Source organism: Chelonoidis abingdonii, chromosome 10, assembly GCF_003597395.2.
Source record: "Chelonoidis abingdonii isolate Lonesome George chromosome 10, CheloAbing_2.0, whole genome shotgun sequence".
Classification (NCBI taxonomy): Eukaryota; Metazoa; Chordata; order Testudines; family Testudinidae; genus Chelonoidis; species Chelonoidis abingdonii.
Genome location: NC_133778.1, coordinates 607,663 through 629,340, shown reverse-complemented (window position 1 = coordinate 629,340; position 21,678 = coordinate 607,663). Strand labels below are relative to the sequence as shown.

Genomic DNA, 21,678 nt, shown 5'->3' with positions numbered 1-21,678 from the left:
CCCCTTCTACCTGTCCCGACCACCCCCAAACTCCCTGCCCCTGACTGCCCCCATCCAACCCTTCCTCTCATTCCTGATTGCCTCCCAGGACCCCTGCCCCTGTTCAACCCCCCATTCAACCCCATCCTCTGAATGCCCTGACCCCTATCCACACCCCCGTCCCTTGACCACCACCCCAAACTCCTCTGCCCTCTATCCAAGCCCCCTGCTCCCTACCCCCTTACCATGCTGCCTGGAGTGCAGGCTGGCGGCACTACAGCTGCACCGCCTGGCTGGAGCTGGGCCACACTGCCATCACTACCACACAGTACTGGGTCAGGCCGGGCTCTGCAGCTGCGCTGCCCCAGCAGCTCGCAGCCCCACTGCCCAGAGCATTGCGCCAGCAGCGGAGTGAGCGAGCTGAGGCTGTGGGGGATGGGCTGGGGGCTAGGAGCTCAGGGGCCAGGGAGGGTCCTGTAGGCCGGATGTGGCCCACGGGTTATAGTTTGGCCCCCTCTGGTCTAGCCTCATAAGCAATAGTTCCAGGGGAAACCCAATGTAAGATTGCTGGGCATGAACAGGACAAAGACTGACCCTTTTTAATGGCCACACCTACCTGGCGTCATTACCAATTTCAGAAGGGCAGTTCAGATGCACCTAACCAGCCTATTGTTCAAGAGCCACTCTAAGGCAGATACTAAGCTCTGAGATCCACAGGGCTGTTAGCCTAGAGCATTTCTCAAATGCGGCTATCAGGGGCTTTACTTGCAGCCACAGCTTCCTGGGCTGTAATGGGAGGGGAGGTAGGGCAAAATACAGTCCCCTTCCCCTGGCTCTTGGATGTACCACCCTGGTGTTGGTTGCTGGGGCCAGCAGCAGGGTTGGCCCCTGCCCTCCTGTGGAGTCACCTGGAGCACAAGGTTGTAAGAGCAGGCAGCCAGTGAGTTCCCCACTTTCCCTGGCTTTGGGTTTCAGCCCTTAGGTGGCAGGCAGCAAGCTCTGGCTGCAAGGCTTCAGGCTCCAGCCCTGGCTGTGCAGTGGCAGGCCCCAGGCTCTGGATGCAGGACTTCAGCCTCCAGCCCCATACTGCCTCCCTGCAACCCTCCATCCAGGGCTTGATTTGTCCTCAGGCTTGCTAGGGCTGATTAATTCTGCTGTGAAAGGTGATACATGTATGGTTTAATATCTCTTTTCACAACAGACTTACTAGCTAGCAATATATAAATTACAATCATTTGGACGTGAGTGTGGGCATATTTTTTTGGTTTTCCTAAAGCTAATTAAGTATTTTAGGAAAAAATGTGAGAGCGGTCACCAACAAGTATTGGTGTCACAGATGGAGGCCACCAACAATTTTGTCCTGAAAACCCCTGGCATGAACACAGCGTCAGAGTGCTGTGCTAATGAACACCATTTTTAAAGGCTTGAATCTCTCCCCACCCCGCAAAATTAAGCAGCACTGCTCCCTCCGAAAGACCTCCATTGCTAACATTTTGGACTTTTCCCCTCCTAAAGATCCCTCTATGACAGTTCGAGCCGACCTGACAGGAAAGTATAAGAACAGAATGTATGCATATGAACCAGCAGATATTTCAAACTGTGAGTGAAATAAGCAACATTTTACATGAAACTTAGTTTCATCTCAAGCTTATAACAAAACATGGTATTTATAAAGAAATAAGGATTTGAGAGTTTAATTTTTGAAAAGGGACCGATTTTAGTGGAACAGCCTCTCAAAACAGCTTGTTTTTGAAATGTTACATTTGCTTTGTTCATTAGAGCTCAATGGAAATAAGTGCCTTTGATTATTGCTGGAGTTGAGCTTTTTATTTCTGACAACTTCCCTGACAACATCTGAACTTCTCAAAACTTCCTCAGGAAGCTGGTTGTAGAGATGTGATAAACTCTGTGGGCCACAGCAGCTGACCTGCTTGCGCTCAAGGTTTTTGCAAACTTCAAGTATTAGTTTGAAATTGCCTCAGTTTGAAATTTCCATCAGTTAAGTCACTGAAGTGGATAAGGATTCCCACTTGCAATATTACCAATCCTGAGTGTTAATATAATGAGACTGCCCCTTAAAAAACCCACAAGGTCTTTAAAGCTGTATTTTGGGTTCTCTGCCTTCTGGTTTCAGAACCTTTACGGTACCTTGCAGATCATTTTCAAGTTTTTCTCTGAAACCATGAGGGCTAGAAACTTATTTTGTAGAATTAAAGATGAGATTGTCACAGTCACATGACTCAAGGAGCTGGGACTTTAAGAAAAAAAACATTTTAAAACCTCTGATTAAAAAATCACAAGCACTGGCAACAGTGCACTTGTGCAGGTCAGTAATATGTTAACTGAATTGCTCTGTTTCAAGGTTACAAACTCTGTTACTGAAATACTGATTAAAACAGAAGTGTGTGTTGCTCTAAATGTGAGTTCACACTAAATCCATAGTTAAAATACAGTCCCATCAGAAAAAGTAAAAAATCTACAACCAGTTTACAAATCGGTGTTTTCAAATATTTTCTGCAAAAAAATCCCCATGCAAAAAAGCTTTGCTAAGATACAGTTATGGTTGTGAACAGTTATCAATTTAAAAATTGCTGGAAATATGTAATTATTTGAAAAAAACATTTTAAAAAGTCAGGAGATTCAAAGCATAGTATAGTTTTACTTCCCACATAATTTAGCTATATGGCCTGTACTGTACATTAACAAATGCACACAGCATCACCACATCAGTGCTTTCGTAACTCCAGTGTTTTCTACAGTGATTGAAAACATGAGACAAGCAAAGACACTTCTCCACACAGAACTATGAACAATGGACCTGACCAGATCTACACATGCCAGGGAAGCGGACGGATTGCACAGCAAAAGCCAGGGCTTGACAACCCTGATAGTGCAGAAAACATGAAAATACAAATCTGGAAGTTTAGTGGCATTAGTGCATTTTCAAAATGTTCTGTACATAGTGGTTAATATAGAGGAAGTGGTGGTACTGAGGGATTAGACTAGAATACATTCAATCTTCTCTGAAATAACTCTATGGCAAAGTCATACTTATCTGAACTCTGTGTGCTATATGGGGAACATCTGAACAGTACCCTTCTTTCTTGTAAGTAACTGTTTATTTAGGAAGTTAGCAGGTTTACAAATCACTAGACAAGCATCAGGATTCTGTTTTTACTCATGCTTACAAGCCAATGTCTTTCAAACTTAATATTTTAAAAAGTGTCAAATACAATGTTTTTTGGGGGCCAGTTTACTTTAATTATTGAATAAATGGTAACCAAATATCTAAGTATCCATTTCTGCTCTGTATTTTGCAGGGTATATATTTCCATAATTTTTTCCCCAAACATAAACCTATATTTTAACTATTTCTCTCTAATTATGGGCTATTGGTTTTTTCTTCCCATGACAAGCTGCTAACAAATCTTGCAAATTCTTCACTTCTTTGCACGTGATCATTTCTGCTAGAAAGGCCCAAGAGAAGATTAACCAGTGTTTTCTTTGGTAATAAATATCCAACAGTCTAATAGTTAGTTATGAATCACACCCCAGTACTCTGACTGGACACATCCACCATGTGAGTCTTTTATAAGCTGTAAGTCTGCTTTACCTTTTTCCTGTCATCTTGTTTAAGTCCTCGACACAGAAGGCAGCCATGGTTAAATATACTCACAGTTGTGTGCCAAAAATTAAAATGTGTAATTCCAAACAGATTAAAATGCACACAAGGGCAAACTGTATACTTTTTCCAAATTTTGTACTTACCCCTTACCTACTAGCCTACTGGGTGACCTTGGGCAAAATCACTTGCTGTGCCTCAGTTTCTCCCTCCATTAAATGGCAATAATGATGCTGACCTCCTCTGTAAAGAGCTTTGAGAGCTACTGATAAAAAGCACTAGGTAAGAGCAAGGTATCACATTACATTGTGAAATGCCACCATGACTAATGTAGGGCTCAGAAACGTTACCTGTTTTTAAAAACACAAAGTCTTTACTATCATTCAAAGGACATAAAAGCATCTTCAATTAAATCGTTATGAATGGAGCAATTTTGATGGGACTCACAAGCATGGCATTACACACTTGTTCCAAGTCACTTTTCTGAGTGTAGCCATGCTTATATCAAACAAATAACCATGTAAAGGGTTTTAAAAAAATTGGACTAGAAGAAAATAAATTGAACTACCAGTCCTGCAACCCGAGTTTAGGATCTGAAAATCAGAGATTATTTTTGGGTCACACATGACCAAGTTCTGATTGCTGAATCTTTAATGACTTTATTCATCATCCCAGAGGCAGAATAGATTCCAAATGTCTCAAATCATCACAGTCATGTTTACATGATCACTTTTCAGACCAAACCCACACTTATGCTCAAGAAGAAAAACAGAACCTGATCCTGCGATAAGCATCATCTGAGAGGAAGACACAAGGCCTATGAAATCTCTTTAGAAATGAAACTTTTTCCCCCCTTTTTTTGGCATTAAGAACCTTCTCTAAATTACATTAGCATTTCTAGGGAGCTGTGGGATGAGAATAAAGATCTAGGTTTATTCAAGTATTTTTTACAGCATCCACACAAACAGAGATGGTGTCCCTGCGCTGGAGAGCTGACAATCTACATTTAGGTGCGACGTGATGAGTGAGTGTAAACTTCTACCAGGAAGGTCAACATTTCAGCAGCACAATCATATGGTAACTTGCTGGCTTAGACTAGCCACATTTAGGTTTTGTTTTTTTTTTTTTTTTTTTTTTTTTTACAAAATGCATTTAACACACTTGGTTACACCCTGTGACCACTGACACGTCCTTTGGGTATCACAGAGGAAGTGAATTAAGGAGGGATTGGAAGACAAAAGGGTAGAGGCTGTGTGGGCTATGCATGGCTGCTAATGGGGGAAAACCACCTGGAGACAGTTGCAGAAGAGGACATCAAAGATGGCATAATTGCTGGAAAGTGGGGGGGTCAAGAGCAAAACTCTAATTATAGGTTGAATACAAAGATGGAGGTGGAGTTACAGAGGGCAAAGAGAAGATGTTACCTCCATGCAGTGGAGGATTCCAAGAGGTGGATAACAGTCAGATTGATGGGTAACGAAGAGGATTTCAGCTGGGAGGAAGACAGGAGATGGTCAGGGCATGGATGTCACATCTAGCTGCAGTTATAGAAAGGAAGGGTTGAAACTTCACAACAGCTGGGAGAAAGAATGGCCAAGATTTGGGTACTGCAGCAGAATAAAAGCAGACAGAAAATGGTTAATCAGTGGAATAACCAATGTTCACTTATTTCAAACAAACTTTTTTTTGTGTCAGTGATGAAGCAAGCATGATGGCTGGAGGCCAATTTTTATTCTCACTTGATATAAATTCTCCTAGACGATCAGAAAGGGAATTTTAGCAAAACCAGGTATTTAAACCCTAATGATCACAAAAATCAATTTTTTTGAGGGAGTCAGTTAAAACTTACAACAAGAGCTACATGGTGTAAAGGTTTATAGATTCGCTAGTGATGAGAGCATGAGGTTGTCTTCCCAGCAACTCTTCCTTTCTGAGATGTTCCAAATTCCTTGAGAAAGGCACACAGAAAAAGAAGGAACACTCTTGGGTAGAGCTCTGTTTGTGGTTGGAGCTCGTGAGTACCACTACTTTTTTCTGCACTGGATCCACAGATTAGGTAACATGAAATTAAAGTTACCTAATCCCTGGGTCAAATGCAGGGGGAAAAAAAAGGAGTGGTTTGCATAAGTTCCACCCACAAACAAAGCTTCACCCAAGAGATACCAGAACAAGATACCACTTCGTGTGCTGCAAGTCTTCCTACGAATCATTATCATTATTCCTTTTATTTCACATGTATTCTGATGGTGGATTGCCATCCTTCTTTCTTGCCTGCTTTGATCAGAGGGAAAGTGCATGTTATCCCATTAGTGTTCTGATTCAGCATCAACTTTCCACTGGAGGTAAATGGGAGCAGTTTACATCTCTGAGCTTCTTTATGGCTGTCTGCAGACTCAGGCAGACATCACTATGTTAAAGAATCCTCAGATTGTGAACTGTGTATTTGCTATAACAAAGACTGGAATAAATTTTAATTGAAAGCCTAGCGACTCGGGGCGCTGGGGGGGGGAGGGGGCGCGAGTTTGCAGGAGGGGAGTATTATGATGGCAGCCTCCAAAAATTACTGGCTCACTGAGCCCACTGGAAGCCAAACCCATTCAATCCTTGTTATAAAATCCATCCACCCTCTGTTCAGGACTTCACTGCCACATTGTCTATAGTGCCAAGAAGTTTCTTCTGAATCGAGCCCGAATTTGTTCTCTCAATGTTGCCACACATCGGTCCCTGTGCTACTCTAGTTCCTCTCCCCTCTTGGAGTTTACCTCCTTCAGATATGTGTAGAATCTAATGTCTTTTTGGTCATTACTTAGAAATAATTAGAGCTCAGAAAGCTAGTTATTTAACAAGCGAGTTCCACCAGCTCCCTAATCACTTAGGCAAACTGTAGGAAGTTATAAGAAAAACCAACATTTTTCCCATAATGAGGTGTCCAGAGCTGAATATAATACTCCAGAAGCAGTCTCGTCAGGGATGTACTGAGATCAGGCAGATAAAAGATTAAAACTGATTCTTTAAAAAGCCTTTTTTTATTGTTCACAGGTTCACTGACCTCTAGAAGATTTGGGATATTTCTTTTGAGAGAGAGAATGAACAGATAACATAAATATATCAGGGAAATTAGATTTATGGGGTCAGAAGTTAGCAGGCTTTTTTGAAGATGGGGAAAATCTAACAGTTTCAGTTACCAGTACACACAAAGTTTCAATCAGACAATGGAACATGCTAGGAATACTCAGTGGAGAGAAGCCAATGGAGCTTCACCCAGATCTGCCGTGTGGAGCAGACTGTTCTACTAGAAGTAAGTCTGTTTGAAAATTGGGATGATATAAAATAGCCAGGCCTAGATGCTATACCTCTTAGAGCATTAAGAAAACTAGCAAAATCAATAGTTCTTTTCACAGAATCTCACCTCCTATTCAGCCAAGCTATTTAATTTTACTTGTTGAAAACACATTTTAAAATAGGAGCTCAGTGTTTCAGACATTTTGGATAGCCATTCATTCATTCCTTCTCCATGTTCATTAATTAGTAACCAATCTAAACTGTATGATATGTTACAAAGAAAGCATGAGTGAAACATTTGTTATATACATATATAAACAATTCTTTGTTCAGTTTCTGAAGCAGACTTGGATAATAAAGAGCAAAGCTTCTCCTCACATTGGAACATAACTGTGACAAATTGTGGAATCATAAACTCAATTTAAAAAAGGTATTTTTCCCTTTAACAAAAATCCTCACTGTGGACTGATCCTCCATGGGCTTTTCTTAAAATCTTTCAAGCCAACATTAAAAACAGTAACTCAATATTGGTTCAGTGCAATCACTGCTACATTACACTACACTACCCACTTAAGTACTTAATCTATATCTAAATTTCTCTGAGCTTCAAGTCTTTGAAAAGTATAAGCTTCACTTATTAAAGGAAGATGGAAAGAGAAGGGATAATAGACCTTTCCAATATAGGAACAGAATAATAATAAAAAAAAAAGTCAGCAAATTAAATGTAATGCAATGAAACAACTTGCAAGCACACAAATTCTTTCCTTATTTACCAAATTTGAATCTTGGTACTCATTATGTGAAGTGTCTTCTGAAAAATGTGTGGCTTAACAAAATGTATGGAAAATGGAAAAAGGCTGTGCAAAACAAGGTCAGTTTGAGGGAGAGACAACTTTGCTGGCCTCTGTCAAGTCTTACAAGAGAATCCTTCCATAAATACAGCATTACATAATTCAACTGCACTTGGCTCAAATAAAGAGTAGAACCAAATAACTAGAGATTAAAATATCCCCTTACCTCCCGACTAAAGCCCCAATTCAAAATAGGACCCAACCACCTACTTAATTTGAAGCACATATGCAGCCACAGTGAGTTAGGACTGTTCACATGCTGAAATGTTTTGCTGAATCAGAGCCTGAAGGCGGGGGACTCAGTCACTCTGAAGCTCTGTTCAAAACAGTAAAATTCTGCTCACCTTAATAGCAGGATCTTCCCACTTCTCTCCCAAAGTTTTAATAGTCACCATAATGAAGTCTTCTACTACTAAGACTACTATACTTATAAAATAAACAATACAAGATCTAGTAACGTACTTAAATCAATACAGGTACTATATCCAGTCACTCTGGCAGCAGCAGTTGAATTATAATGAAAACATTTCACTTTCTTTTTCAGAAATTGTGTTTGAACACCTCCTTTCAACAGTTTACACGGGTTTTTCCAGCCATGACTGCAAGGTTTTGTAGCGTATCTGATCAGATAATTAGTTTTTCCAGCCTTGTAACAGAGAAAGGCAAACTTGAAGCATATGAACACTTAACTGTAGCTCAGTTAAGGATATGTGGTTATTTTTAATTTATATATATCCTATCATCTAATACAGGTTTAAAAAGTACAGTTTATTACAAATGATGTATGCTCCAGTGTTTGGTTAATTCAGTATATTAACACCAATACTCTCTCTCAAGAAACCACTGAACCTGACCGCAAATGAAATTATGATGCATGTACTATAAGGGAACATATAAAAAAAAAAGTTTAGTCATTGTAAGCACTGAAAAATATTTTACAGAAAGATACTGAGAATTAATTTATTAATTGTAATTATCCCAGTTACGACACACATTGGTAGAAAGATGTAGTCTCATCATCAAGCAAGAACTAGTCTTACAATAATACAGTAAATGTTTTATTTACCATAATCCATAACAGCCTTGGACAGCACAGTGTTTAGCTGGTATTAGAAGCAACCATGTATTTTGGTTCAGTTATACATACCCCTTTTATTATTGGGGATGTACAACCAGCTGTGCAACACCCAGAGGAGAAACATTTTTCTGCCTTTTTTTTTTTCTTTTAACCTATTGAGGGCTATCAAGTCAGTCAAGCAAAATTACAAAGGTCCATTTAATTTGGTTACCTTAAAATAAAAACAACCTTTTCCTGAGTAAAAAAAAAGTTCAGTATTCCATCAAACGCTCTCCTTCTCTCCTAAACTTTTTAATAACTTAGTGTATAATGAAAAAGGAGCAGGCATCTAGAGAAGAAAAACAGCACAGTGACAATATATTTCTAATTTACAGATGCAGCTCTCCAGACCCTTTTAGGCTTTGAACACATTTGCTCCTTACTTTGGCCAGTTTAGTGTATTTGTTCCGAAGATTAAGGAAATGCTGAAATCAGTTTCTGCTCATGTTCCTGATTAACAGAGAGAGCTTCATTATATGGCAAGGAGTAGAGTTTGGATTTGCTGCACAATGGAAAGATTTAACATAACAGAGGAAGCAAGTACTGAAATGTCACACACACTGTTTAAATCAGTTACCTCTGCAGGGCTTAGATGGAAAACTATTAGTTTGCTGTTGGGCTGCAAACAGTTTATTGCTGGGCTGGAAATACTAGCGCTGCACAAAAAAAAATTTATCGACAAAATGGCTGCAGAGAGAGAGTGGGGAAGCATGAACCCAATTTTGATTTAAACTATTATAAAGCTCAGATTTCTCAACCAGGCATGTAAACAAAACCTAACATCTAATAATTTCAGAAATCAAAAGAGTCAAACAATTCCTTTTAGAAGTTACATGCCTGCATGAAAAAATAGCTTTGTAGTGATGGTCTAGGATAGCAATGTCAGATAAAAATACATATACGATTATTACAAAATAGTCACTGAAAGATTATGTACTATAGTAATCCATTTTCTCATTGATAAAGTGCATTTATCTAGCCTGAGAGTAAGTTCCACATTGATAAAGGAATGCTAAAGCACTTCACCAGTATAGATTACAGGAAATCCAGAGCTGTCCTGAATCCTATAGCCAGTTGTCTCAGCAGAAAGTTAGGAGGACATTTCTGAGAAGACCATCCCTCTGCCGGTCCAGTTGAGGTACTCCATTCTAATTCTGTACATCATTGGCAAGGGTCACTCAGCAAGTCACCTGTCCAATGCTATCTGAAGATTCCCACATTGATGGAAAGAGCCACTTCTGGTTTACGAAGCTGAGCAGTCACCTTTCCCTCAGACAAAACATCATTCTGTAAACGCTGCGCTTGTCGGCTATAAGAAAACCAGACACTGATATTTCACTACAGCTTAATGCTAAGATCAGTGTACTTCTAGGAAGCTGTAAATCATTTTGGAACCTGATTATTACTTTGGCAAAGATGACATTGCACTCCCACACTTGCTAGTTGTGTATTTAAGCATGCCCCAGGTGACCAAAGGGCTGATTTTCCACTGCTCTGTATCTTGGGTGGTCAACATGTGCAGAGAAGGTATAACATGCTACAAAATCAGAATGGTCACACAAAATGCAAGCTAGGGGAGAAGGGAAGGTTACTTATATGTAACTGGAGATTCGTCGAGATGTGTGGTCCCTATCTGTATTCCACTGAGGGTAATTCACATGTGCCAGGCACCCTGAACTGGATCTTTTCACAGTGGTAGTGTCTGTTGTTCTGCGCACGCACCCCTGCACTGCCTCGTGATTTCACCCAAGGCGATAAAGGACGGGGTAGACCGGCCACATCTTTCATTCCTTCTCCACCTACCATATCCACAGCGGAGGGGGAGGAGGATGGATTGGAATACAGATAGGGGCCACACATCTTGAATAACCTTCAGTTACAGGTAAAAAACCTCCCATTCAAATGATGGCCCCTATTGTATTCCGCTGAGGGTGATTAACAAGCAGTACCTAGTTTCAAGGAGGGTCCCAAGAAGAGGATGGTTTCCTCCCACTGTGAAGTGGAAGACCACTGCACCGAACAAGGTGTCCATCGCAGAATCATGCACTAGAGCATAATGAGAAGAAAAGGTGTGTACTGAAGTCCACCTGGTTGCCTACATAGGTCCACAAGGGGTACGTCATGAAGCGCGGCTGTCGATGATCCCTGTGCTCTTGTGGAATGGGTCCAGATCCACCCGGTGGGGACCATCCTGATAGTTGATTGCAGAGTGTAATGCATCTTGAGACCCACTTCAAGGTTCTCTGGATTGAGATGGCCTGCCCTTTAGTTCTCTCTGCTCTGGCAACAGTCTGTGAGACTTCCAGAATGGTTTTGTCCTTTGTTGGTAAAAGGCCAGGGCCTTACGGACATTGAGGGAATGAAGCCACCATTCCTCTGAGGTGTGCGGTTTGGGAAAGTGGGTAGGTACATGGGTTGGTTGACATGGAAGTGGGAAACCACTTTTGGCAGAAACCTGGGATGTAGGTGCATAAGGAAACCTTGTCTTTATAGAATGTGGTAAAAGGGGGATCTGCCATCCTAGCCCCCAGTTCACCAACCCTCCTTGCAGAAGTAATTGCAACTAGGAAAGCTACTTTCCTAAAGAGAAGAAAAAGAAAGCAGAGGCCAGAGGTTCAAAAGGGAGCAGGGGTTCTTTAATGAGGGGAAGACCAGGTTGAGATTGCACTGAGGAGCAAGTCTGGATAAATGGGTATTTGCATACAAGGCCCTTCCAGAATCTGGCAATCAAGGGGTGTGTGAAGACGGATTGCCCTTCCACAAGAGACCGGGAGACATTAATGATTGCTACGTGCACTCTGATGGAGCTGAGGGCAAACCCCGAGGCCTTTAGAGACAGAAAGCAGTCTAATAGTACAAGGATGCCCACAGCTTCAGGGGTACGACCTCTATGTTGGGCCCAGGCAATGAAATGAGCCCACTTGGCCTGATAGGACTCCACAAGGCAATCCTTTCTGCTACTGGACAGAATATCACAGACAGTTGATGAGCAGTCCTGTGCTCGCAGAAGCGTCCATCCAAAAAACAAGCTGTCAGGTGAAGTGCCCTTGGATTGGGGTGTCTGAGTTTGCCACTGTGTTGCATAAGTAACCTGGGGAACACTGGCAGTGGGAGCGCGGGATGTTCTGACAAGCAGAGAAGAAGAGGGAACCAGAACTGGCAAGGCCAATATGGGACAAGTAGGATGATCGTCACCCTCTCCCATCTGAGTTGGCAAAAAATGAGTAGTAGGAGTGGCAGTGGAGGGAAGACCGTTGTTCCAGTCCAACTAGTCAACGATCAGTGTGTTCCCCCTACAAGTGGGTACCGAGACTTCCCCTGGAGCAGTACTGGATTCAATTGGTGTTGGTGTGAGATGCAAAGAGTCTCTGGTCAGAGTTCCCCAGCAGCCAAAAACAGCCATGACCACAGCGTCGTGCAGCACTCATTTGTGGGCGGTTGCAAAGTTTCTGCTGAGGGTATCGGCAATCACATTCTGGGTTCCTGCAAGATAGGCTGTGGCTAGGAGTAGAGGCTATGACATACGCCATTTCCAGAGGTGTACAGCTTTCGCATACAGTGCTGGGGACCATGTGCCATCTTGCTTGTTTATGTAGTAAACTGTAGTGGTGTTGTCTGACATGGCCAGGACATGATAAGAACAGACAGCTGTTAAGAATGTGTGGCATGCCTTGCATGCTGCTCGTAGTTTGAGGATGTTGATGTGCATCCTGGCTTCTTCGGCAATCTAAGTGCTTTGTGTCATGCGATGTCTCATGCGGGTGCCCCAGCCCTTGAGTGATGCATCCGTTATAACTGTAACACTCGGTGAAGACGGGAGGAAGGGTTTGTCCACCATTGAAGGGAAGAGATGACTTCCAGTGGAATGGTGAGAGGGTGTCCATGGATGGGCACATGGGAGAGTAGATTGTAGCCAGAGTTGTAGATAGCGGAGCTTTAGATGAGCAAAGATGGGACATCCGTGCATGGTGCAATGTGAGCGAGGAGGGAAAGGCAAGTTCTGGCTGAGACCGAGGGACTGAGTCACCAAAGATGATCAGATCCAGTAAGTGCTGGAACCCGTCTTTTGGCAGATAGGCGTGGGGAAAGGCTGCACTGATGCATGCTCTTATGAATTCTACGAATTGTATAAAGTGTAAAGTTGATTTTACTACATTGATGCTCATTCTTAGGGAAGAGTAAACAAGTTAGGATGTCAATTCCCAAGCTTCTTTGCTGGACCGTAACACCAGCAGCCAGTCATCTAGGTACAGGAGGACAAAGACTCCTTGTTGCTGAAGGTGACCTGCTACCATAGAGAAAATCTTTGTGAAGACTCATGGGGCAGTGATATGTCAAAACAGCATGGGCAGTGGGTGAATCACGGGCTCGGGGAAGCTAGCCCCTAGCGCCCTGCCTGCCCCTTCCACCTGAAGCCTTGCCCCTCTGCCCCCCTTCCCCTGCTGAAGCCCACCTGAGGAGTGTAAACAGGATTCCCTCCTCATGACTAAGGCTGCGATTATTCCACACAGTCGCAGAAGTCATGGATTCTGTGATTTTCCACGACCTCCATATCTTCCACAGTGGCTGGTATGGCTGACTTCAGGGCCATCCAAGCAGCTGGCCTCAGGGGCTCCCAGAGACCATCCGGAGAGCGGTCCCTGGAAGCAGCGCCTGGAGGCAGTCAGCTCCCAGCACTGGAGTAGGGCTCCCAGCACTGGAGCAGGGCTCCCAGCCCAGCAGGGGTCCCCCAGAGCAGCGGGAAGTGGAGATTTAGTCAAGGGTATTTTTGGTAAAAAAGTCATGGACACGTCACAGACCATGAATAGCAGTGGCCCTGCTATGGGCACCCGCATTACCCAGCAAATAGCCATATTTTTAGACTGACCTTGGATACACGCTATCCTCAAACTCTCAGTTCCAGTCACGCAGGCCCCTCTCTACCTCCGCTAAGCATTGATGACATCATAAGATCCATCTGGACGCCACTAGGAAACGGAGACTCTTGGAAAAATTCCACCATTGATTTCAGCAGCTTCACCCCATCTATCATCTCCAGCTGACCAATCTATCTGAGTCCACTTCAGAACACCACGGTGCAAATAAGGGATGTCAACATTAAACAACACTACCCTATCATTGATGAAACCTAACCGAACCGCTAGGCCTACCTTTCAATCCTCAGCTTCCAATCCCGGGACACATCACATGATCCATTGTCTACACCAAGCACTAGACAACCGATCTGCTCGAACCCCTCAGACAGAGACCCAAACCTACAAAATTCAATAAACTACAATACCCGCACGAAAATGAAAGAAACAGATCAACACAGCCAGAATGATGTACCAAAGCCCCCTACTGCAAGACAAAACCAAAGAACAAGAAACCAACAGAACTCCACTAGCCATCCAACAGCCCCCAGCTTATCTACCCCTCACAACCAGCATCAGGATCTAACCGCAATCACATGACAATAGAGCCACACATCTGTTCATCAAGGCCATTGCATGCAGGCAATCCTTGTGCACCCACGAGACAACCTGCCACCTGAAACATATTATTTCACCAGGGCTAAGTCTGCACGTCACTCATAGTAACTACCTCAGCTCAGGAACCTCCTACAACAAACCATCGATGCGACTGCTGCCTAACATATCTACCACCAGCCACCAGTCACAGGACCTGAACCAGATCAGCCACACGGATCCCACGGTTATTCACTGCAAACAGTCCACCAGATGTATATATCCTATTGCATACATAATGCCAGCATCTCCCTCTGCTAGTACATCGGTGACCACCACTGACAGTCTCTACAGGAAAGGATAAATGGACAAAAATCAGACATAGGTGGTATATATACAAAAACCGTAGAAGAACACTTCAAACCTCCCGGCCAACTATAGCAGACCTTAAGTGTGCCATGTACCTGCCAGCAAAAAAACACTAATCAGACAGACTTCAAAGAGAAACTGCTGAGCTTCAGTTCATCTGCAAATTTGACACCATCAGCTCAGGATTAAACAAAGACTGTGAATGGCTTGCCAACTACAAAACCAGTTTCTCCTCCCTTGGTTTTCACACCTCAGCTGCTAGAACAGGGCCTCATCCTCCCTGACTGAACTAACCTCGTTATCTCTAGCTTGCTTCTTGCTTGCATATATATAGCTTCCCTTGGAAATTTCCACTACATGCATCTGACGAAGTGGATATTCACCCACGAAAGCTCATACTCCAAAACATCTGTTAGTCTATAAGGTGCCACAGGATTCTCTGCTGCTTTTACAGATCCAGACTAACACGGCTACCCCTCTGACATTTATTGCCCGTGACCTGTCCATGACTTTTACCAAAAATACCCCTGACTAAATCTTAGCCTTACTCATGACTATTTCAGTTGCCAAAACGGATGAAGATGTGTCTGCTGAATCAACTGCAGCCTGAAGTATGGCCTTAACGACCAATGTGCCTTCCTCTAGACTAGCTTGGAATTCAAAATGATCCTGTTGAGGTAGCTTATCTGTGAATTTTTCCATCTGTCCATAGTGTAAGGAGTCATATAAGGTCATTAGCACCAGATGGTTCAAGATCCGGAACTGGAGGTTGGCCGAGAAGGTCCAGCCTCTTGCCCTCTTGATCAGCTGGAGTGGAGCGTGGGTGTTGTTGTTTACCAAGCTGCTTAGCAGCCTGATTCACCAGGGAGTTGGGCAGAGGATGAGAGAACAGGAACTCAGACTCCTTGGGTGGGACATAGTATCTTTTGTCCGCCCCTTTCACAGTTGGGGACACACATGGCCGGGGTCTGACACACAGTGCATGCAGGTTGCAGAATGTCCTCATTGATCAGTAAGGCCACTCTGGACAGTATCGAAGAATGCAAAATGTCTAATAGGTAGCATTTCTTGTTCTGCATCTCTTCCCATGGTATTTTGAGGGCATGAGCTATCCTATGTAGCAAGCTCTTGAAATTGATGGTAGTTGTCTGGGGGAGAAAAGGAGATTGATAACAGTCTCATCCAGCGATATTGAGGAATATTCTTCTGGATCCACCAGTGTGGGCTGATCAGGGTATCATCTAATCCTGGTTCTGAGCATCTACTCGGCAAAGGACAAGTTGGTGAAACAGGAGAGTCCTCCCGTATTGAACAGGACAGTTCTGAAGGTAAATATTGGGGCCATGAGCTCCAATATGCTGCCATATTGTTACAGCAGTGTAGTCCAGAGATACCAGTAGATCCTGAGTTAAGGTAAGGGAAGGTATTGCCATGGGACCTTCTGATAGTCATGTCTTCGGAATGGAAGCGGTGGGCCATATGTAATCTCCGGACCTTCAGATTCCAAGGAGGAATTGGAGTCCTGTATCAATGGTGGTAGTGATGGACCCAAGAGAGTCGTATGAACATGGCCAAAACGTGGAATATTGGATAAGGAGATGGGCTCCTTTTAGGAGGTGAGAATACTGGGGCACACAGAGAGTGCATCTCTCCCACTGTCAACAGTTCATGAGGCCCAGGAGTGATTGCGAGTCTCCCTGAAGTCAACAGCACCTGATTGATGGACAGAACCAAGGCCAGTAATGCATCCAACGAAGTGGGTATTCATCCGTGAAAGTTCACGCTCCAATACGTCTGTTAGTCTATAAGGTGCCACAGGACTCTTTGCTGCAAGGTCAGTAAGATTCACTGGTTCCGAGACAGGCATTCACTGGACGCCGGTGGAGCTGGTGCCTGGGTGTGCTGGTCCATAACTAGGACTGCCAGATCTGGCAAGCAATGCAGGCTTTTGTCAATCTTGTGCATCTTAGAGCATGGTACCCCTCCTTGGCCAGAGCTCATGGACAGCAGGGCATCTTTCTTAGCCCTGGACGAAGAGGTACTGCCATGTTTATGCGTGTGCTTCCGTGACTCATGGCTAGGCTCTGGCGTGGGTGCATAGCACTGGTACCGGGACAGCCAATCTGGGGTTCCACAGCAGGAGGTGTATTCTTGGAGTCTTCAGGGCGATGTATATGGGGGGGGGGGGGGTCATTGGCCAGGGTCTGACTGTGGCCCCATGGTGACCTCCAGGAGGTACTTCTTAAAATGAGGGCTCTGCCTTCCCTTGTATGGGCAGGGAAGGAGAGAGATGCTATACCTGGACATAGTGTGGGCTTCCCCCAAGCACTAAAGACAGCACTGGTTTTCGGTGTTGAGGGAGAACAAACAAGAGCAAGAATCCTGGCCTCTTTGTCATGCTCCAGTACCCAGAGCAGGTTGCTGGAGGCAGGGGATTTTTGGCAGGGAACCAAGCTGATGTCCTGAGTCCAGAGACTTGCAGGACTTTCAAAAAACAAGAAAACTACTACATAAAAACAACAAAATCCTGAATAAAGAAAGAATAGAAACAGTGTTGGGGGTTTGACGAGAGGTAAGCAGCTATTCAAGCCGGTGTTAGTTTGTTGGGGGGGGGGGGGTTTGAGAAAAGTTTGGAAAATGTGTCACCAAGGATGAGAAGACAGTTGAAGCTCCGACTTGGACCATGCGGTAAGGAAAAGGAACTAAAGATGCAGTCAGTTCACCCTGCCCTTTATCGCTTTGGACAAATCCATGGGGCAATGCAGGGGCGCATGCACGGACTCACAGACACTACTACTTTGAAAAGCTCTGGCCACATGGCCATTACCCTCAGGGGAATATAATAGGGACCATCACTCGAAGAAGACCTGAGACCCACAAGTTGAATGGGTTCATGGTGCAGAAATAGTATTAAAAACAAGAAGGTTTTGAATTACTTTTATTCAATGCACCTCCTTTGGTACTGTCAGGACTAAAGACTGTTACTGGGCATTGACTATCCTTAGTTACATCCTCTGCCTCAAAGTATCACAGCACTAAAAATCTGTGAAACCTGGTAAACCCCTTTGCATATCTGAGAACACAAAAATACTGTAATAAATACCTTTTCTTTTTTTCCATTGCAAGCTGCCTCTGTGTCTCCTTTCCAATATCATCTCTCACAGTACTGAAGTCCTTACCCTCCTCAAGTAGGAGATTCTGTTGCCAGAAAGTTTTGAGTGCATTAGTTTATTGTTTTTAGTTCTCATAATATATTACATCAGCCTCTTAGCAGTTTAATACATTTGGCTACACATATTTTTAAAACTTACAATCTTTACACCAAACCACTTGGATTACTGAATCTGAAATAATACAGAGTGGTGGGATCCCCACCGTACCTGCAGCACTCTTCCATTAGGCTGATAAAGAGCATCGGGAGAGGCAGTAACAGGAACAGTGCCCTGTCTCCACTCTCACGCAAAGTTTATATGCAGTCACTGTCATACCCATGCAAAGGAATACGGAAGAATGAGGCAGAAATCAGGACACAGCGGATATTATTACTGTTGAAACTATGTGCTTGTTCACTAATACGACTGGCTGTTAAATCCCAGCTATTTTCACAACTGTGTTAATTCTTAAGTTTACCTTTACACCGATAATGTCTCCATCTTTCAGGTGAAAGGGTGCTGACTGCAAACTCTCCTGTTTTTTCTTCCGTTTCCTCTTCGAAATTTGCTGGGTCTGAATAAAGCCAAAGTATCAAAGCGTTCACATGTCCTAAACCTAGATTTCAGAGATTCTTAAACTGATTTTTGTTGGTTTCACCTTCTAAGGTATAAAACTCCTGTGAGCAGCTGCTCTTCAGCAACTGAAGTCTTATTTATTCTTAGAATTGCATATGCACCTATGTCAATCAGTTTTCCTCCAAGTAGGCCCCTTACCCTCATTCACCACGAGGTTTCCCACTAATCCTTCCTCTTCTCCATACACATACTTTAAATCTCCCACATCCCTCTGACAAAGTAGGTCTAGATTATACTGCATTTATAATCAGTTAACTATGGTCCTTAATCAGATGATCTGCTTACTTCAGCAGAACTCTCAGTGTTATTTCCATAAACTCATTCCGGCACCTATGGGATTAGAAAAAACCCAAAAAGAAAAAACAAAAAAGCACACACAAAAATCCAAAACTGCATTTATGGTACATAATCACATACAAAAATGGTTTCTGGTTTTATATTTATCTCTGGCCTGCAACCTTAGCAAGCTTTTTAATGTACATAAGCAATTTCTAAAGTACAGTAAAAGAAGCTGAGTGGAGCATTTCATCATGTGATCAATGCCACTTCCATCCACCCCAAAGGGCTTTTACCTCATTAACATTGCAGAACTTTCAAGTTCTACTGCAGGGGTGCCATTTCAGATTGCGGAGGGAGGGGAAGTGGGGGAGGGGAGACCAACTGTGATTCCAGGGGCTACTTAAGTACTTGAAAACTCTAGGTTTTTGACAGATAACTTAGCAGTTAGCTGACAGGAGCACTGCATCTAATTCCTATCTAAAAGAAAGAAAATTAAAATCTTCTGGCAAGTCACTTAAGGGACACTGGTTAGGTTGAAAAATTTTAATGTATATTCTTTTGTTACTAACTCTGCAGAGAGCGACTGACCCCACCAGGACTCCTGGCTTCTATCTCAGCTCTGGGAGGGGAGTGGGGTCTACTGGGTTACAGCAGGGAGCATATGTAAGGTTATATATAAGATCATCAGAATGGCCATACTGGGTCAGACCAAAAGATCCATCTAACTCAGTATCCTGTCTTCCCACAGCAGTCAATACCAGGTATTACAGAGGGAATGAACGAACGGAACAAGCAATCATTGAGTGATCCATCCCCTGTCGCCCACTCCCAGCTTCTGGTAAACAGAGGCTAGGGACACCATCCCTGCCCACTCTGGCTAATAGCCATTGATGGACCTTTCCTTCATAAAAGCATCTAGTTCTTATTGGAACACTGTTATAGTTTTGGCCTTCACAACATCCCTGGCAACAAATTCCACATTTTGACTGTGAAGGAATACTTGCTTTTCTTTCTGTTAAATCTCCTGCCTATTAATTTCATAGGGTGACCTCTAGTTCTCGTGTTATGTGAAGGAGTAAATAACATTAATTTCTCCACACCAGTCATGATTTTATAGACTTCTATCATATCCCCCCCTTAATCATCTCCTTTCCAAGCTGAAAAGTCTCAGTCTTATTAATATCTCCTCGTATGGAAGCCATTCCATACCCCTAATCATTTCTGTTGCCCATTTCTGTACCTTTTCCAATTCCAATATATCTTTTTTGAGATGGAGTGACCAAATCTGCCTACAGTATTCAATATGTGGATGTACCATGGATTTATATAAAAGCAATATGGTATTTTCTGCCTTATTATCTATCTCTTTCCTAATGATTCCCTACACCGTTTGTTTTTATTGCCATTGCACATTGAGCAGATGTTTTCAGAGAACTATCCACAATGACTCCAAGATCTCCTTTTTCTTAAGCAGCTAATTTAGACCCCATAGTTTGTATGTATAGTTGGGATTATGTTTTCCAATGTGCATTACTTTGTATTTGTTAACATGAATTTCATTTGCCACTGGGTTGCCCAGTCACCCAGTTTTGTGATATCCCTTTGTAACTCTTTGCAGTCAGCTTTGGACTTGTGTAACTATCTTGAGTAATTTTGTATCATCTGCAAATTTTGCCTCCTCACTGTTTATCCCCTTTTCCAGATCATTTATGAATATGTCGAACAGTACTGGTCCCTGGAGGACACCACTGTTTACTTCTCTCCATTCTCTTCATTTATTCCTACCCTTTGTTTCCTATCTTTTAACTGGAGTGCCTGGCAATGCTTTCAGGATCATCTAACAATCCTTAATTTAATTTAATGACAAGCCTTTTGTTATCTTAATCACTCTGCCTCTGTTTATAGACAAACTCCCTGCCCCAAAAGTGGAAACTATGAGCAGCACACAACTCATAATATACATTACACTCAAGCTGTGTTGCAATTCAGAGCTCCGTCTGGGGTTAGGGCATCTGCTTTGAGCAGACCTCAGGTATGAAATGGGGTGGGGGCTCCTAAATGGCGCCCCAGTTCTACTGGCTTAGGATGCAACTGAACTCTCACTGTCCTTCCACTGACTTCAGTAAGAGTTGGATCAGGCCCTTAAAGAATAACCAGCATCATTCACTTCCAAATCCACCTGATGGGTAACACTGAATGAAATAAGTGTTCAAACGTATTTAAAAACTTTCCTATTTTACCTTGTTATTAACAGTCTCTGCACAAAGTAAAATCATTGGCATCTGCCATTCCAATCCCAAATTAGTTCCTCTGTCATTTCAGATCTTACCCAGCTGGAGATTGTCATCCACTCAAACTTCTCTGGGAAGTATTTTGCAATTTCGATTTTCTCCACAGGGAGAGAATAGTGAGCAGCAAGTCTATGCCTCAGTGCCCATGCTGTGCATTCTTTGGAGATATCCCACACCAAATCCACAGAGTGGTAGTAATCCCTCTCCCCAGGTATGCCCATCTGCACCCGAAGCAGCAAGTCACTGGGGCTGTGATCAGAAGAAATAAAATAAGGGGTAACAAAGTTCTTGTGAATCAAGCTTTCAGGAGCTATACACATTCCTGATCAATTCTTCTCCTTCTAAGGAATAGTTCTGCTGGGAAATAAGAAGTAAAATAATCTGGGTTTGAAATAAAGTATCCTAGAACAAAGCACTGGCTGGAACCTTTACAGAAAGTTTTAAGCTAAGAACTGCTAGATTAAATCTCATCTAGTAATGTACATCAATAAAATACTAATAGGTACTTGTAGTACTTACCCCAGATTCTCTTCTTTCTGTAAAGGCTCTATACAGATTTCTGTTCTGCCTCCCAGTTTATATTCACTAATAAAGAAAGACAGATGAGTTTTATTAAGATTACACCTTGGTTTTGTTTTTTTAATATTTAAAAA

At 42.9% G+C, this 21,678-nt stretch overlaps 2 protein-coding genes across 11 annotated transcripts in view; one reads left to right on the top strand and one right to left on the bottom strand.

The window, feature by feature from the left end:
- LOC116819473 (anterior gradient protein 3-like) overlaps positions 1 to 3,299 on the top strand; it is a 10,721-nt gene extending 7,422 nt beyond the window's left edge. Inside the window, exons 6-7 of the mRNA XM_032771225.2 lie at positions 1,495 to 1,578; positions 2,739 to 3,299. Coding sequence (XP_032627116.1) covers positions 1,495 to 1,578; positions 2,739 to 2,788 — 134 coding nt within the window. The 3' untranslated portion in view covers positions 2,789 to 3,299. The remainder of the gene's footprint in view (positions 1 to 1,494; positions 1,579 to 2,738) is intronic.
- A 3,776-nt stretch (positions 3,300 to 7,075) lies between these two features.
- Positions 7,076 to 21,678, bottom strand: part of LOC116819471 (ubiquitin carboxyl-terminal hydrolase 40) — a 73,940-nt gene continuing 59,337 nt past the window's right edge. For 7 of the 10 annotated variants that reach the window (XM_032771220.2, XM_032771221.2, XM_032771222.2 and 4 more), the window contains 5 exons: positions 21,545 to 21,610; positions 21,064 to 21,274; positions 18,298 to 18,393; positions 17,771 to 17,865; positions 7,076 to 10,160 (listed from right to left, as the gene is read on the bottom strand). In XM_032771220.2, coding sequence (XP_032627111.2) covers positions 10,052 to 10,160; positions 17,771 to 17,865; positions 18,298 to 18,393; positions 21,064 to 21,274; positions 21,545 to 21,610 — 577 coding nt within the window. In that variant the 3' untranslated portion in view covers positions 7,076 to 10,051. Of the gene's footprint in view, positions 10,161 to 17,770; positions 17,866 to 18,297; positions 18,394 to 21,063; positions 21,275 to 21,544; positions 21,611 to 21,678 lie in introns of those variants that run through there. The other 3 variants (XR_012656607.1, XM_075069848.1, XR_004372417.2) reach the window with 3 other exon arrangements.